This window comes from Mus caroli, unplaced genomic scaffold, assembly GCF_978045245.1.
Source record: "Mus caroli unplaced genomic scaffold, Mus_caroli_1 scaffold_14, whole genome shotgun sequence".
NCBI classification, from domain to species: Eukaryota; Metazoa; Chordata; class Mammalia; order Rodentia; family Muridae; genus Mus; species Mus caroli.
This window is the reverse complement of record NW_028227269.1, coordinates 57,370,140-57,383,257: the sequence shown is the minus strand read 5'-3', so window position 1 is coordinate 57,383,257 and position 13,118 is coordinate 57,370,140. Positions and strand designations below refer to the sequence as shown.

The 13,118-nt window shown below is 41.4% G+C and overlaps 1 protein-coding gene across 12 annotated transcripts in view; it reads right to left on the bottom strand.

The window, feature by feature from the left end:
- Positions 1-13,118, bottom strand: part of Mia2 (MIA SH3 domain ER export factor 2) — an 88,456-nt gene that overhangs the window by 30,512 nt on the left and 44,826 nt on the right. For 5 of the 12 annotated variants that reach the window (XM_029484291.2, XM_021178549.3, XM_021178553.3 and 2 more), the window contains 6 exons: positions 12,807-12,878; positions 11,037-11,063; positions 10,442-10,552; positions 9,445-9,516; positions 7,798-7,902; positions 3,196-3,318 (listed from right to left, as the gene is read on the bottom strand). In XM_029484291.2, coding sequence (XP_029340151.1) covers positions 3,196-3,318; positions 7,798-7,902; positions 9,445-9,516; positions 10,442-10,552; positions 11,037-11,063; positions 12,807-12,878 — 510 coding nt within the window. The remainder of the gene's footprint in view (positions 1-3,195; positions 3,319-7,797; positions 7,903-9,444; positions 9,517-10,441; positions 10,553-11,036; positions 11,064-12,806; positions 12,879-13,118) is intronic. The other 7 variants (XM_029484293.2, XM_029484290.2, XM_029484296.2 and 4 more) reach the window with 3 other exon arrangements.

The window sequence follows — 13,118 nt, the reverse complement described above, 5'->3', positions numbered from 1 at the left end:
AGAGTGGAGGGAGAGAGAGAAAGAAAACTACTTCCTAAGTCAACAGTATCTTACAACGGCTCATGCTTGCTAACCGTCCCTTATGACTACAAACAGTGAGATCTTTTCTCCTGTGCGCATCCCATGCCCGTGAGTATACAGGTGCATATGCAGCGGCACAAGCGTGAGGGGAGAGGAGGGGTCAAGTGTCTCTTCTGTCAGGACCGCTCAGAGAACCACAACTCCACTCGAGAAGCTTGTTTTTGGGGGGGGTTTTTTGGGGTTTGGTTTTTGGTTTTTGGTTTTTTTGGGGTTTTTTTTTTTTTTTTTTTTTTTTTTTTTTTGGTTTTTCGAGACAGGGTTTCTGTGTATAGCCCTGGCTGTCCTGGAACTCACTCTGTAGACCAGGCTGGCCTCGAACTCAGAAATCCACCTGCCTCTGCCTCCCGAGTGCTGGGATTAAAGGCGTGTGGCACCATGCCCAGCTTAATTAAGTTTTATTTTTAAGAGTGGCCATTAACATATGGAGATAAAAGTTGTGTGGTATCAAATCTCTACAACATCTATAAAAAAAGATCATGGCCCTTCATGGACACTGTACTCGCATGCATATACCTACATACAGGCACATACAAATATATCCAACTGAAAAGAACTAAATATCTCAGGCTAGAGAGATGGCTCAGCAGTTGAGGGCAGATATTACTCTTGCAGAAGGCCCAAACTCAATCCCCAGCACCACCTCCGTTCGCTCACAGCGACCTGTAACCTCAGCTCCAGGGGATCCAGCGCCTCTCGTCTCCAAGAACACTAAAACTCACTTGTACACACACAAGATATCAACCTAATTAAAACAAAGTCAGCCACAAACTCCATTTATTCAACTAACTAACTAGCTACAGAGTTCAACTGAGACATACACATACACACTATAAAGTAATTTCAGCAGAGCACTGGAATTTCTCCAACAGTAATTTGGTTTCTGTTTTTGTTTTTTGAGACAGTTTCAGCATGAAACCCTGGCTGGCCTGCAGCTCACAGAAATTCACCTGCCTCTACCTCTCTCCCTCCCCGGTGTTAGGATTAAAGATGTGCAACCCCATGCCTGGCTCAGCAGTGCTTTTTTTTTTTTTTTAATCTTCTGGAGTAAGGAACAGTTTCTAGTAACATAGGTAACACTGACTCCAAGCCTAATGGCCAAGGTCAGAGTGACGTCCAGGAAACAAAGCAACTCCACACTGTAGTTCTCTGAGGTCCACCTAAAACTACTTGCCAATCAATCTCTTCCCTTTCTTTGAGGTTTTTGGCACAAATAAAATGTTCTACGTGTCTGCGCAGTGCTCAGGGCTCCCATCCCATCCCTGCTCTGTTTAGGAAGGGTCCTAAGCTTCTTCAGTAGACTCTTCAGAGGGAGGAATGACAGTCAGCCTCAGCATCCACAGGGCACAATTATGTGACTGCTTAAATTCATAGAGTTAGAAAAGTTACAGAGTCAACTATAAAGCAAAATGTGAAGAAAACGAAACCTAGAGTCTCTTGAAAACACTTTTTCAATTATTTTTCACATTGGCTTATTTAGGTAGGGAGCGACATTATGTGCCACGGCATGTACAGAAGCTAATGTAGAGGACATTATGAGCTAATAAAGAGGACAATGTATGCGTCAATTCTCTTTCCACACTGTGAGCACTAAGGATCAAATAAATTCAGGCTGCCAAGATTGGACAGCAAGGCTTCTACCCACTGTGTAATCTCAATGGCCTATGGAAAGTCAATCACTGTATTCCTACAGTTAAGAGTGAAGTTCCAACTAGTTATGTGTGTGACCCGAAAGCCGTATGTATGCACCTGTTCCTATGTATAGCATTAGGGACACATGCCCCAACAACCCGTTGGGGTCAGTCCTTTCCTTTCCACCTTGTTTGAGACAGTCACTCCACTTCCACTTGGAAGCCAGCTAGCTGGCTCCAGGTTTATGGAAAGACGCTAGACTCTGCCTCTATCTCTCTACTGCACAGCATAGGCATTAGATACTGTGCTAATGTATCCGGCTTTTACCTGAGTCCTGGGAATCTGAACTCACAACATCAGGCTTATAAAATACAAGCCTTTATCGAGTGAGCCACCTCCCCAGACCAAATTTCAATTTTTTAAGAAGTTTTTATATAAGCGCAGGCTCTCCCCCTGAGGCCAGTCCAGGCAGTCCTCTGCTATATATGTGCCAGGGGCCTCAGACCAGCCCATGTATGCTCCCAGGGGTCTGGGTTAGGTGAGATTGCCGGTCTTCCTATAGGGTCACCCTCCCCTTCAGCCTCTTCAATCCTTCCCCTAATTCACAGGAGTCCCTGACTTCAGTCCAATGGTTGGATGTTAAGTGTCTGCTTCTGTCTCACTCAGCTGCTGGTAGGGTTTCTCTGAGGACAGCCATGCCAGGCTTCCACCTGTAAGCACACCATAGCATCAGTAATAGTGTCAGGCCTTGGAGCTTCCCCCATAAGATGGATCCCAAGTTGGGTGAGTCATTGGACATCCTTTCCTTCAGTCTCCATTTTTGTCCCTTAAGGTCTTTTAGACTAGAACAATTCTGGGTCAGGAAACTTGAGGCCCCAGAGAAGAGGAAGCCTGGTGGGGTGGGGGAAACACCCTCTCGGAGGCAAGGGGGAGAAAGAATGGGATGAGGCTGCGGGGACTGATGACTGGAATATAAATAAATACCATTTTTCTAAAAAAGTTTTTATATAGATGAAAGTAACACCAACTAGTAGAGATACTAAGAATATTCAGTCAATTCATAAATTTTTTTTTTTTTTTTTTTTGGTTTTTCAAGACAGGGTTTCTCTGTATAGCCCTGGCTGTCCTGGAACTCACTTTGTAGACCAGGCTGGCCTCGAACTCAGAAATCCGCCTGCCTCTGCCTCCCGAGTGCTGGGATTAAAGGCGTGCACCACCACGCCCGGCGAATTCATAAAAATTATAAACCCAATTTCTCAAAGTCTTTTCAACATCTTCTTAGCAGCAGATGTCAGCATACCAAGGAAAACAAAATTTTTATATTATTTTCCTCTTTAGTGATAAATACCAAGCTAAAATCCTGGAGGGACACAGTCAGGGAACTGACAATCTATTCATCTTCAAGAAGCAAGTGAATGGTGACAAGTGACACGACAGCAGTAGAAGCTGATGCGGCCAAGCAGCCCCAGAGTGAAGGGCCGTTACCTCAATCTGAGTCTCCTTCTCGCTCAGAGCTTGTTCCGCCTGTGCTCTAGACTCTTCCAATGCCACTTTCTGTTTATCGAGATCACTCACTTGTTCTTTCATCATTTCAGTTTCCTGTAAAAGCTGATATGAAAACAGTAACAAAAGATGTAAAAGTCAACATAATGTTTAGGTGCATTTATCATTAGATATTAAGAAGGCAGGACTGCTACTTTTTTAAAAGGAAGCCAGATATGGCTCCCATTTACAAAGAACTTTTTTGTTTGGTTGTTTGGTTTTGGTTTTTTGAGACAGGGTTTCTCTGTGTAGCCCTGGCTGTCCTGGAACTCCCTCTGTAGACCAGGCTGGCCTCAAGTTCACAGAGATGAACCTGCCTCAACCTACCAAGTCCTGAGATTAAAGGTATGCATCACCATCACCCCACCTCTAAAGAACTTTCACAGCAGAAAAGTTTTTTGAGACTGGGTTTCTCTATATAGGCCTGGCTGTCCTGGAACTCACTCTGTAGACCAGGCTGGCCTCGAACTCAGAAATCCACCTGCCTCTGCCTCCCAATTGCTGGGATTAAAGGTAAATTTTTATCCAATAAGAGGTCTTTAACACATACTTATCTGCTGTGTCCAGCCAGTCAAGTCTTTTTGTCATTGAATACCACAGAACATGCCACATCTCTCACTTACCTTAAGGATATTCTTTTCACCAGGATGTTTTGTCCTGAAGATAGGTAACCTTTAAGAAGACTACTATCTAGAACAGATAGTCTACAGATAATTTCAGCTTGAACTCCAATGTGAGTTTCAGTCTAGCCTGGGCTACATGATAAGATTTTTACAGAATGTAGGGTGGGGTACTTTGAATTAAAGCATGGAAAATTCACAACTGGCATCATCACCATGTTCTCTAAAATCTAAGATGGTCGATCAAAGATGGAAAAGGAAAAGACATCAACCCAGAAAGGGAAAAAAAGTGGAGGAAGAGGAAGAAGAGGAAGGAGGAGAAAGAGGAGAGAAGAGGAGGGAGAAGAAGAAGAGGAGGAGGAAGAAGAGGAAAGAGGAGAACGAGGAGAGAAGAGGAGGAGGAGGAGGGAGACGAAGAGAAGGAAGAAGAGATGAAGGCAAGAAAACTATAGAAATAGAAAGAAGGCAGAGACATAATTGTGATAGAAGACACCATAGGCAATAGAAGAAACCTAAGCAGAGAAGGTAAAAACTAAGACAATGTGACACAACCCAGAAAGGCTCAGGATCTGAAGGCAGTAATAACAGCAGAATGAGTGGAAACTACAAGGGGAGAAGTGGGGGACTGAAGAGACCACTGAGCCGTTAAAAGTACTTGGGAGCAGGGCGGGGGGAGGGTATAGGGAACTTTCAGAATAGCATTTGAAATGTATATAAAGAAAATATCTAATAAAAATAAGAGATTAAAAAAAAAAGTACTTGGCACTGCTCTCGTGCTCTCGGAGAGGATCCACACTCAGTCCCAGCACCTGCACTGGTCCTGTGGTCCCTTCTCCCTCCCTTCCTCCCTCCCTTCCTCCCTCCCTTCCTCCCTCCCTCCCTCCCTGTTTCTGTATTCTCCTAGAACATGCATAGATACATCCTCTCCCTTTCTGCCATCCATCGATCTATCTTGATTTTACACACACAGACACACACACAGAGTCAAAAACAGTTATTCTTTGGAAATATGGAACTTGAGATTCTGGGAAAGTTGACCAGATAGGAAAGTAGGAGTAACATACAGAAGATGTAAGAGCTGAGGCAGAAGCCGACTTGCTGAGCAGTGAGAGATACTGCTTCTCCTGACCTCACTGAGCTGCAGACTGCTAGAAAAAGCTAACTCCTCCCAAACGGAAACTGATGCAGAATTACTTCTATGGAAACAATCTTCAGATACCAGTAACTAGGAAGTCTCAAAGAAGCACCTTAACCATATCACAATACAGAAAAAGAAACACCAGGGACACTCTCAAATCTTCCCATTGGATTCAGATTGCTTCATAATTAAATAAACAGCCATGAATATCTGAAAATAAAGTGAGCCTTTGAGGTAAAACAGAAAATAATGCACAAGAAACAAGGCAACATAAAGAACGTCAATGTCCTCAACAAGGAGACAGGAGAGAAGCATATCAAAGCAAAAATAAATTAAACACCTTGGATCCCACTGCTTGGGGGCAGAGACAGGAGGATCTCTGTAAGGTTGAGGCCAGCCTGGTGTACAGATTGAGTTCCAGAGCAGCCAAGGCTACAAAGAGAAACCCGGTGGGGGGGTGGGGGGGGTTAAGTATTAACAGTTTGTGAAGCAAAAAGAGCAGGAACAAAAAAGGCAAAGAAGCCCCCACAGTCTGCACAGCATCACTCTCAGAACAAAGAGTGGAAAGAGAAGACAATACAGCAAGGTCAAACTCGTATGAAAAAGAAAAGGCAGCAAGAGGAGTATCATCACGTTATCAGAAATGTGAAAGGCGGCCGGGAGCTGGAGCAACTGCGGAGGTGAAGACAACAACGCGCTCTTCCCCAAGCGGTCCTGAGCTGTTCCCCACATCCACACCAGACTGCTCACAACAGCTTATAACTCTAACTCCAGAGGATCCAACACAAGAGGTCCTGAGCTGTTCCCCACATCCACACCAGGCTGCTCAGAACGGCTTATAACTCTAACTCCAGAGGATCCAACACCCTCTCCTGGCCTCTGAGGACACCTTAACCATGACCACAAATGCACACAAAGACACACACATACATGTACTTAAAATAATAATGAATTAAAAATGAAATCTATTTTTAAAAGTGAAAGATAAGAATTTTCAGCTATAAACCTCTTCAAAATTACTTCCAGTACTTCTTTATCTGAAAGCATTTTCAATCAAAACAACTACAAAAAAAGCAAGTCTTTGATACAGGAAACAGAACATTTAAGACAAGAAAAAATAAGACTTCTTAGCAGCTGAGTGAAGTGAGCCTCAGGACAACAGAAGCCCAGTCGATCTACAGAACACCTCAACAGACCAAGAGGATCTACGTTTCCAAGAAGCAGCCTCACGAAGACAATGAGGGGAAGAGAGATGGCTCAGGGTTTGAGAGTGACTACTGTTCTTGCCCAGGGCCAAAGCAGGGTTCCCCTCACATATATCAGTTGGCTTATAACTGCCTATAAATCAACTTCTGTGAGGGATCTGATGCTTCTGGTCTCCAAAGGCCTTGCACATGTACGCATATATCTACACTCAAGACATACACAGGAGCATAGAGAAGAAGAGAGACAGCAGCAGCAGACATACACAGGAGCATAGAGAAGAAGAGAAACAGCAGCAGACATACACAGGAGCATAGAGAAGAAGAGAGACAGCAGCAGACATACACAGGAGCATAGAGAAGAGGAAGAGAAAGAGACAGCAGCAGACACAGTAGTACATACCTATAAAGCCAGCAGTTAGGAGGCTGAATATCACACAGTGAGTTCTAGGCCACCCTAAACTACACTAGGAGACTGTCTCCAGAAAAAAAGAAAAGAAAAAAGAAACAAAGAAGGAGACAAGTTTAAATGAACCAATTAGCCAAAGCAGTCAGCTGCATGACATTTCCATCTCTCAAAGAGCATAGAGGAAAAAATTACAAATATGAATTACAGAAAACCAAGCCAATTATTAACAACAGGAAAAATAAGACATTGGTCAACACAGAACATATAATCAGTCTCAGCAAGTGGCTCAGAGAGACTACTATTTAGAGAATCTTTTCACACTACTACACTGGGGAGATGGGTAAAAGCATTTGCCATCAAGCATCGAGACCTGAGTTCAATTCCCCAGAACTCACATAAAGTCCAGAGGGATGGCTCAATACCTATAATCCTCGTGTTCCTACGGAGAGATGGAAGGCAGACAGGTGAATCCCTACAAACTTGCAGACAAGCTACCAAGACATACACAAAAGAAAAAGGACAGGGACTCTGCCTCAAACAAGGCGAAGGCAAGGACCAACACCAAGCCCTAACACAATCTCACAAAACACACACACACACACTCACACACACCATATGCATATCAATAGAAAGGAAGGAAGGGAAAGAGTAAACAAGAGACAGAAAGGAAGGGAGGGAGGGAGACAGAGAGAGAGAGAGAAAGTGAGGGAGACAGACAGACCAGACCAGACCAGACAAGACAAAATTTCCATGCCAAAAATGGTTTTGGGAGAACAGAAGAGAGGGATAGCTGTAGGAGTGCCTGAGGACGGGGGTGGTAAGAATGAAAGCTAAATTTTCACCTTATGTGCCCCAGAACTCCTCCTTCCTTTAGGCCCCAAGCTGGTAATACCTCTTACTAGTATTCTCTACTGAGGGCTGGTGTTAACTGCTGTTTCCTGCGGTTATCAGAATGCTCACTGCCTTGGCTTATTTCTTTCATGGGAGAAGAAAACGACAGAAAGAAATACTTTTCAACCCTTTACCAGAGATACAAAGTATGCATGGGAAACTGCCCTGTCCTGTCCTTGTGCTCTTCAGCAAATGCCCCTCCTGAATGTAACTCCATTGACAGATCAGTTGTGAGCTTGCCCAGAACATCCAAAATCTATAGTCAGCATCTAAAAGGCTACACACCTGTTTCTGGCTTTCCTGAAGTTGAGAATTTTCATTCAAGGCATCTTTTATTGCTCCCTTGAGTCGCTCTTCATTGATTTCAAATATTCTAAAGGTTGTTTTGGCCTAAGCAAAACAAATACACGGTTTATAACAATTCAACAGAACACCTCAGGTTTATACATTCTCCACAGAACACAGAACTTAAGCAAAGGCCAGAACATGTCACTATTAACAGAAGAGGCGCATGATGAAGCAAACAAGGCTGGCGGAGACCCAGGACCCAGTCCTAGCCCTACCACTCATTCATCATGTAGCTCTGGGCAAATTATTGAACCTTCTTATACTGTGCAGTCAATTCTCGTAACTACTGAAGTAGAGACAGGAAAGTCCAATCATTAGATACTGCTTTATTGATCTATTTAGTGACCTACTTCCAGCACTGCTTGCGCTGTCTATATGCTAAGCATGACTTCACTTGCTACCTGGAGCAGAATGACCTGGAGAAAGGGCCGAAATAATGGGTCATTGCCCTTAACAACCTGCTGACTGTCAGGTACACTTCTGTGGAGTCTTGCTTGCCTGCTGCCCCACCTTGTGTTTTTAGAGCATAAAATGAGAACACAGACTACACTCAGCATAGCAGCCTTTCAGCTCTCGTGGCTTCTGGTGACATCTCTCTTCTATCTTCACTGGTGTTGGAGTGCTTATTCCAGAAAAAGAACCACAATACTACTTATTCTCTGTCTCCTCTCCTACACTTTATATTGTAGGAGACAATTTGTGTTTACCATTAAATGTTATACAACTTCAAGATTGTTCAGATTTGGCCGTAGTTTAAAGCTATCCAGTGAAAAATGAATTTCACTGAAGTAACTTTAAAAAAAAAAAACCACATATTAAGATTACCCTTATCTCAAATACTAATATAATGTTTTATTGTCTAATGTGATGGCTACTTTTGTCGTTGTTTGGTTTTGTTTTTCCAAGACAGGGTTTCTATGTGTAGTCCTGCTGTCCTGGAACTTGCTCGGTAGACCAGGCTGGCCTTGAACTCTCAAGTGCTGGGATTAAAGGTGTGCACCATCACAGCCTGGCATGATGGCTATCCTTGATTATAAACTTAACTTTATCTGGAACTAAAACTCAAGCAGGCTGGGTACACCTGTGAGGGATTTTTCTTAATTAAATCCTCTGAAGTGGAAGAACCTCCTTTAAGACAGATCTTAGAGCAACTTTATCAGGGTCTTCTGGGGTGCAGAGATCCACCTGTAATAAAGGCCAGATCTTATACAGAAGACACTCAAGAAGGGAGCTTCTGCCCTGTCTGCCTGCTCTCACTGCAAGTCCATTCCGTCCTCACTGCCATTAGAGCCTGCTTCTTTACGATGTCACTGAAGACCAGGTTAGATATCCATCCTCATAGAAGGAACAACTACTGGATTCTTGGTCATTTCATTGGTAGACTGCCATTGTTGCTGGACCACAACCTGTAAGCCATTCATTCTAATAACTCCCCTTAGAGACATGGATGGATGAAGAGAGAGAGATGACCTATTAGTTCTATTCCTCTAGAAAATTCTGACTAATATAACCTAATAATAAAAATATCATGAAAATGTAAATGTTTTCCAAAAGTAACAGACCAATTAGAGTAATTCAACTTACTTCAGCTACTTGTGATTTGAGAGATTTTGATTCATCTTCTAGGGACTGTATCCTTTTTGAAATATCAGCCATCTGGAAAGAGAGTGTCAGTCTGTAAGTATTTAATTTAGCTTCAACACAACATTATTTGTTAGGCGTGTTGTTACATTAACATCAATAAAAGTGAGACCTCAGATGCGGGTGCATAGTCAGCTTGCTTGCTATCTGCTCAAAAGGAGTTTACACATCATGTAATAACAAGTTTCTCAATCTCACACCGTCTTCCAGGTTCAAGATGACTGCACTAACGTCATATGTAAATCATCTCACACACAGCAAGATTTTCCTTACCCCAGAATTTAAATTAGAAAGTTATGTTTTTAACAAATTTCTAACTTTAAAAAAATATACTTCACTAAGAATATGATTACTCAAGTAATATAGTGTATGTTACTTTCACAGCAAATATGGAAAATTTCTATACCAATGTGCAAGAGAGGCACATGGTCATCCCAACAGGTGGGAGGCAGAGGCAAGAAGGTCATGCGCTAGAGGTCAGCCAGAGCTACACAGTTACAGACTGGGCTACAGTCTAGCACCCTGTCTCAACAAATGAAAACGGCACACACACACACACACACACACAAAAGTATGCAAAAAAGATCTATGGTATCATGTAAAGAGTTAGAGCTAACATGAACATAAACAGTTACAGCTGGAGACACTACGCTGCCTGCCCTTTATAGCCTTCTAGAGTCTGCGTTTAAACACATGCGTGAGTTTTTTGTTTTGGTTTGGTTTGTTTTTTTTTTTTTTGCTTTAGACGTATTTGTTTGGTTGGTTTGAGAGTTTGATTTATGCAGCCCCAGCCAGCTTGGAACTCCTGCCTCTTCCTCCTGAGTGCTGGGATTACAGGCTGTGTCACTATGGCTGGCACGCATGTAGTATTTTCAGTATCACATAAATGCATAAGATTCAATAACCTTCTCATAATTCTGTCGACATACACAAGACTTACCAGCTCATCTTGTTCAGAATGTTTAGCTCTCTCTTCTTCCAGCTTTCCCTCTAGGAGTAGTATTTCATCTTCAAGTTTAGATTTGGATTGTTCCAGATTTTCATAGGTGGCCTAAAATAGAAAGCCAACTTTAACAGCCAGACAAAACAATTTTTAGTTAGATTAAAAATCAGTGAGTATAATCAAACAGGTTTATGACATTTTCTCTCTAATATTAAGATAAGAGCAGGACTAGCAGTTGCCAGCAACTTCCCTAAGAGCGTAAGCATTTCAGGCTCCCATCAGCTAACCAGAGCGAGAAACTCAGGCGACCCCTAAAGGAATTAATACAGCTGCATTCCAATAAAACTTTTATTTTAAAAAAACAGGTGAGGAATCCACTAAGCACAGCTTGTCAACCCAGTCCTAAAGCGTGTTTAAAAGCGTGTTACGGGGAAATGGCAAGTTCAATTTAATATAAAAAATAATTAACTTAAAAATCAAAGCTGCATCATCATATTTTCCATTGAATGACATATTTTTGTAATCTTTTTTATTTAAAATGATTAATTATTAGATTGGTCTAATTGAATTTTAAATACTGTAATTAACATACCTCTGATATTTGTGATCCTTCAAAAAACTTGTTAAAAAAAAGAACAAAACCAAAATGTGTTACAGTAGTTTAAAAGGCTGTTTACCTACAATCTCCCCAAATCTGACTTTTTCACCATAGGACTTGTGATTTCAATCAAAATTATTCTATTGGTTTGATTTTTACCTCAAAGTCAACTGTCAAGCTTTGTAAAACTTGTATGACATTATAGTTTGTGTCCAATTACAATTACACTCCTACAAATGTTTTCAACTACTTAAAATTAACAGAGTATTTTCTAGATATTCAATTTGGCCAAATCTCAACTCATCTGACTTGTAATTCACATAAACCTGTTGTCATAACAACAAACTGCTGTGTTTATATTACCTGTAACACCAAGCTTGAATAATGTTTGTCTTTGTTACCCAGTAACAATTTTTCTGTTACCATGCGTGCAAAACAACTTTTTAAATCTCTTTATGTGTTTTGGCTTTTGACTGGTTTTTGGTGGTGTTTTTTGTCTCTTTGTTTAGTACAGACTTGACAATCCTCCAGCATTAGCCTCCCAAGTGTCAGGGTGGCAGGTATCCCTCAGACCTAACTACATTTCTTTCATTCTATAAACTAATGCATTCCCATTGGGATAGCACTTATAACAGAGGCTCAGCAAAGAATGCATAGCAACTAAAACTGTTCTTGAGGATATTCATAAGTAACAAATAAAGAAAAAAATGTAAGGAATATATTTGGAGTCTTTAACTTCTTGTAGATTCTACAAGTGAATTCTAAATCACAAGACACAGACTTTCGGGCTGGTGAAATGGCTCAGCGGTTAAGAGTACTGACTGCTCTTCCAAAGGTCCTGAGTTCAAATCCCAGCAACCACATGGTGGCTCACAGCCATCCATAACGAAATCTGATGCTCTCTTCTGGAGTGTCTGAAGACAGCTACAGTGTACTTACATATGATAAATAAATAAATATTTAAAAAAAAAAAAAAAAAGACACAGACTTTTCACTGAGGACAGACAATGACGGGCTTGCCACACTGGAATGAACACATAAACCGAAGGCACAAGGTCTGTTTTCTATTGTCTCATCAGTATGGGCAGGCTCACAACTCACTTTTTACAATACTTCCATCTGGAATTCACTCCTCACATCCTCATCTGCCTGCTAGGCTGAAAACCATCATCAAGTTAACTAGGCATCTCTTCTAAACGCCCCACTCAGTGACATCATGTGAGTGACTGAAACTCAGGAAATGGTCTGTAGACAGGGATTAAACATTTACCAGCATGCCACTATTTACAATGTAAACCTCTGGTCTAATCCTAGTTAATGCCTACTACCATGGGATGACAAAAAGATAACACAGTCACAACTCACACAACTTGTTGTCTCCTGCGATGCTTAAATGTGTGAAAGAGTCCTATGTCTCCTTCCTGCAGCAAACAATGTCAAGAAGGAACCATCTCTTCAATGCACTTCAGGAGTACAGAATAAAGGATTTCTTCCTATAAACCTATAAACTGTTTGATTCTGATAAACTGGTTATGTATCCCTCAACACAAGTTAGCAATAAGAGTGCAAAATGTCTTGTTTTTAAATGTTTTATCCTATCTACAAATGTTCTATTTCCTCCAATTTTTCTGTAAGCTTTAAGATCCTGATACACCATTTCATATTTCTCAGAGATAATTATTTTTGAGAAGATAACATATTTTTAAAGTTTGCTATTTAATAAGAATCTTTTCCCTAGCTTTTAAACCATATTTTGTTTTTTACCTCCAAACTTTGTGCTTCTGTTGACTCCTTCTCAAAGCTGGCCTCCTTTAAAGATGACTCTAAGCCTTCATACTGAATGAAACAAGGCAACACGTAAGTAAAAACTACAAACTGTACCCCAAAGTGTATCTCAATAGATAGATACCTGTGAAGCAAACTCTGAGCTTAGTTTTGCAATCTAACCACTGGAACAAGCAAAGCCAGAACCCCTAACAAGTCACAACCACCAGGTTAGGCAACATATGAAGAACTTGACCTGTGACTAACAAAGTTGACCCAAGTCTGCTGGGATAAAAACATCAAGAACAGACT